This window comes from Sceloporus undulatus, chromosome 2 (genome assembly GCF_019175285.1).
Source record: "Sceloporus undulatus isolate JIND9_A2432 ecotype Alabama chromosome 2, SceUnd_v1.1, whole genome shotgun sequence".
NCBI classification, from domain to species: Eukaryota; Metazoa; Chordata; class Lepidosauria; order Squamata; family Phrynosomatidae; genus Sceloporus; species Sceloporus undulatus.
Window position 1 is genome coordinate 231,351,829 of NC_056523.1, and position 4,616 is coordinate 231,356,444.

General features: G+C 42.4%; 1 protein-coding gene across 3 annotated transcripts in view; it reads right to left on the reverse strand.

Annotated features, from left to right (window-relative positions):
* Positions 1–436: 436 nt before the first annotated feature.
* The window catches only part of CASQ2 (calsequestrin 2), a 70,963-nt gene continuing 66,783 nt past the window's right edge, over positions 437–4,616 (reverse strand). For all 3 annotated transcript variants that reach the window (XM_042455807.1, XM_042455805.1, XM_042455806.1), the window contains 2 exons: positions 2,952–3,026; positions 437–1,106 (listed from right to left, as the gene is read on the reverse strand). In XM_042455807.1, the coding sequence (XP_042311741.1) occupies positions 933–1,106; positions 2,952–3,026 (249 nt within the window). In that variant the 3' untranslated portion in view covers positions 437–932. The remainder of the gene's footprint in view (positions 1,107–2,951; positions 3,027–4,616) is intronic.

A 4,616-nucleotide genomic window follows, 5' to 3' on the forward strand; every position in this document is an offset into this window, starting at 1 on the left:
TAATAATAATTTATACTCTTCTCTTATCCAGTATCCATGTGGTCTGCACAGTTTCATTCTAGGCTCAGTCTTCCTTTCCATAGCAGAGGTGGGTATATTTTTGCATCCCTCCCCAAAGGACATCTCACATGCCAGTGGGGATAGTCAGAGTCAGCAGTGGACACAGAATGGGCAACACATGCTCATCCACATACTAATTTGCACATACATTCATTTTTGTGTGGGCAATGAGTACTGAAATACTGTGCAACAATAGCTCTGTTTTTTAAAAAAGACTTCTTACATATTTCTTAAAATGTTAATTGTTCTTATATTTTTAACGTATTCAGACAGGATCCTTAAGTGTTCTTGACACAAAGTACTCAATACAATGGCCCAGATAACTGATGGTCATCTGGGACAACTGGATAATTATTGCAACACAACACAACATTTCTACTTTGATGACAATTTAATCAAGTGATTTTAGATTCTCTTTAATAAATATCCTGTAAAGTCTGTCTCAACAATTCTCTTTATTCTTCACTTAGAAAAATTTGTTGCAAAAAAGCTAAGCAGCACAGAAAATACAAATTTCTCTTTTCGATAAGCCAGTAAACTCTTTTAAGTGCCTTACAGCTCATAGATTGTTCTATGATAATTCTGTATTTTCCCCTCTTATTCCTATCAATAAACTAAAGAGAGAGGTTTGCAAAGAGCTGAAATGCTAAGCATTCACCATTTTAAATTGATTTTAGTATGCCTTATGCTTGGTTAACACCTTTGTAAAGCAAGAATAGGAAATATTTTGGGAGAACATACACAGGACAGGAAACAAGGCCGTGAGTCTTCAATGGCCCTTAGAGACGGTCTTTCCAAGTTCTACAGAAACTGTAATGCTTAACATCACCAGGCGTATAGATTTTAATGTCCAGATTTCAGAGATTTGGAACTTAGTCATCGTCATCGTCGTCGTCATTATCATTGTCATCCTCATCGTCGTCGTCATCAACATCATCATCTTCAGTGTTTATTTTCCCAGAAAGTACATCTTCTATCCAATCTTCCAATTCCTCAGCTGTGGGAAGGTCATCATCATCCTTGATGTCCATCCAGACACTGTCGGCCTGAAAGAAAAAGCAATTCAAGTGAAGAGAGGAACAGCTATGAAAACTGAAAAATTGGAACTGGAAAAAAGTAGTAATGCAAACAAGGAACTAAAGCCACACAACTATATCCAATCCATTTGGGACAATGGGATTTAGGTCCCACATTTTTTCATAGCCAGAGAGGGTGTGGAATGGATCCTCCACATATGCTCAAATCTGTGGATGGCAAGCCTGCAGATGGCAAGGTCTGACTAGAGTTTAGTTCTTGAGGTTCGGGCAGGGGTACCGTTGGGGTGGTGCAGGGAATGCAGAATGCACCAAGTGACATGTCAGAGAGGGTGTCACCTATGCACTGGTGGGAAGAGGGGCCAAAGTTCTGGGTCTGGCAGTTTTGCTGGATGGTCAGGAAAGGGAACTTCCACCCTTTCCCACCCACCCACCCACTCCATCAGACCTGGAAAGGCTGCAGAGAGGCAGGAGTGATGGCCAAAGTTCTGAGTCTCTGGCTCTCACAGCTTTACTGGAGGACAGGAAGTCTCCCCCAGCCAGCAGCTCCATCATGCTCCAGCTCTTTGGTGGTGCCAGTAGCCTGATGTTTCAGCCAGACAGCGAGGAGGAAGGCAGTCAAGGAGATGAGCTAGGCTACTCTTTGGCGGTGCTGCCGCTGCTGATCATCTATCTCTTTGGGGGGACGCAGTGCTTCAAAGAGACAAGCATTGGCAGCTGTGGCAGCAGGCATGTGGAGGACTCAAGATGCCATTCCCACTGCCAATACTCATTTCACCAGCCCCCCAAAGAGACAAGCATTGGAAGTGGCAGGAGTGTGGAGCATTTGGCCTGCAACTCCTGTCACCAATGGGAGGGGTCACAGTGCCACTAACAGTCAAACTTTGGTAGCAGTGGTGACAAAAACTGAGGACTTGGTGGGTTTTTTTTTTAGCACACATGCACCATAAAAAAATGATCCACACTGGCTGTTTATACCATTTCAATTTTTAGCTGTATCTGCTTTAACTTTCGTTAAGTCACCATTGAGTCCCAGACTGGGAATCATCATCATCATCACCACCACCACGATCATCACATTTGGCTATCAGGATATTCAAGTTTTGTTATCAGAATCAGTAATGCAAGGCAAATAACCCAGACTGTTGTATCTGAAGTGATATGAAAGAGACCCTTTTGAGGCATCACACTGGAGATAAAATGAACATGTGAAATACTTTTTGTTTGGAGAGACAATACATCTAGATTCTGTTTTGTAAATCTATTATAATCCCCTTTGATCTCTATTTTTCTTCAAATCATGTGATTTTAAAATATCTTGCACTTCTATGTTCATTCAATTAACCTTAGAATTATTTGGAGTATTCTGTTTGCTTGGCAGGCCATCCAAGCATGAAACATGGCATCAATTATGAAGAAAGAGTATTTCGGGAGTGCTTTGATTGTGAGTTCCTGTATGGCAGTGGGTTGGACTGGATGGTCCTTGTGGTCTCTTTCAACTCTATGATTCTAACCTGTAGTTGGGAAGTAATACTTCTCCCTATTACTATCGTACTGGCTATCAAGCCATCTAATCCCATAGTCCCATCAAAGAAATGAGTCTCTTCTGAACATCTATAGTCCTGTCTGGAGCTCAGCAAGTCTCAGCTTAGGTCCAGCCACAGTTCTATCTCTGAGCTCAGACAGCAGCTGGTGGGAGACTTCCTAGATGCCCCATCTATGAGGGACTGCATGGGAAAGGAACAGGATACAGATCTGACAAACAAATAAACTCAGTTTCTGGACTTTGAATGGACCACTGATCCCTCATCCCTCCTTCTTAAGGTTACTGACTGCATGTACTTGGTTGATACTCACATCTGTGACATTAACAACTCCAATCTGTGGCTTGAATAGGTCAATTTTGAAGGTCTTCTCCCAGTATGAGATGAGCTATGGGAGCAAAGAACATGGAATCATATTTATTCAATGAGAATTTCCTATTAATACAATGAACAGTGACATATATTTCCACATTCTAAAAAGCTGTGCAAAAAATAAGGTGGTCCTAATAAAATAAATAAATTGATCTAACAAGTGGGGCTGGAGATGATAAGAGAGAAAAAACGTGTGCTTTTATCCTTTAGGTGAGCAATGGCAGGTTATCCAGGGGCCAGCTTTTCAACCAACTTATTGTGGAACACAGCATGCCCTAAAATATGCCGCTCCCCACCTCTAATACACACACACTCACTTCCCTTCACAAACTTGGGGGTTGTTCCCACTATGGTTTAAACCGGATCTTGATCTGGCTTAAACCATCATGGTTCCCACTTAATTTGAATCCCTGAAGCGATTTGGAAAAGGGGGGGGCATGGTTTTTACCCATTTTTACCCATTTAATCCACATCAAAAAGATGCTGGTAAAATGGGGTTTTTTTTGGGCTGAATCGATTTATTTTGAAATAAATCAATTCAGCCCAAGTGGGAACCAGATGAAATAGAATCAGATTCAAATCCAATCTGGTTCCCAATGGCAGTGGCTTTCCCAGCCATACCTCCATGCTCTGTCCTCAGTCCTCCATCTTCCCAGCCTGCCTCTCTCCTTCTGACCCGCCCTCCTCTCTGCCCCTGGTATGGCCAGGAAGGACGGAGGGAGACATGGCGGGGAAGCCACAGCTGTTGCTTCCTGCACCGAGTCTTGAAACTGGCACAAACATACTGGGAACCACGCTATTTGCTGAACTGGTTTCAGGAATCGGCTCAGGAAGAGAATCAAGAGGTAAGTGAGAATGAGACCATAGTTTAAAATCCACACCTAATTTCTTTTCTCATTGTGTATGTGCCTTCAAGTCGCCTTTGACTTAGGGTGATCCCATGAATTTCATAGGGTTTTCTTAGGCAAGGAATACTCAAGAGGTAGTTTTGCCAGTTCCTTCCTCTGCACCTGGGGCATGTATACACTGATAAAAAAAAATCAGCCTCACCTTGGATTTTTCTGCCCTGCAGTGACCCCATTAACACTACATGCTCACAGACACAGCAAGTTGACATCAGCCTAATCACTATACATTTCCCCTTGGAAAAGTCAGTTTTTCCCTTTTCCTGCATGCACCAACCTATCAACCAACAGCCCTTATTGTTTGCCTGTCAGTCTGTTGAATCTACCCTGATTAGATGCCTCCCCATCCAATTCTCTTGCCTCTTTGCCACCCCAGTGAGTGAGTGGGGGAATTTTAAATGTACACACACACACACACACACACACACACACACACGAGAAAGAAAAAATAAAATTGTATTCTATTTATCTTTTAAGTATGAAAATGTCTAGCCATGAGATCAGTGGTGAGGGGTTAAACTGGGTCACCTTTTCCTCCCATTTATGCCCAAGTGTCATGTTTACTTTTTACAGTTTGTATTCATCCCCTGATCTCCCTCCTTTTTTAAGGGGGGGGGAGGGAATTTTGATGTACAATGTATTGTATTTTATTGCTGTTAGCCGCCCCGATTGACCTCAAGGGGTGGGATATAAATAAATAA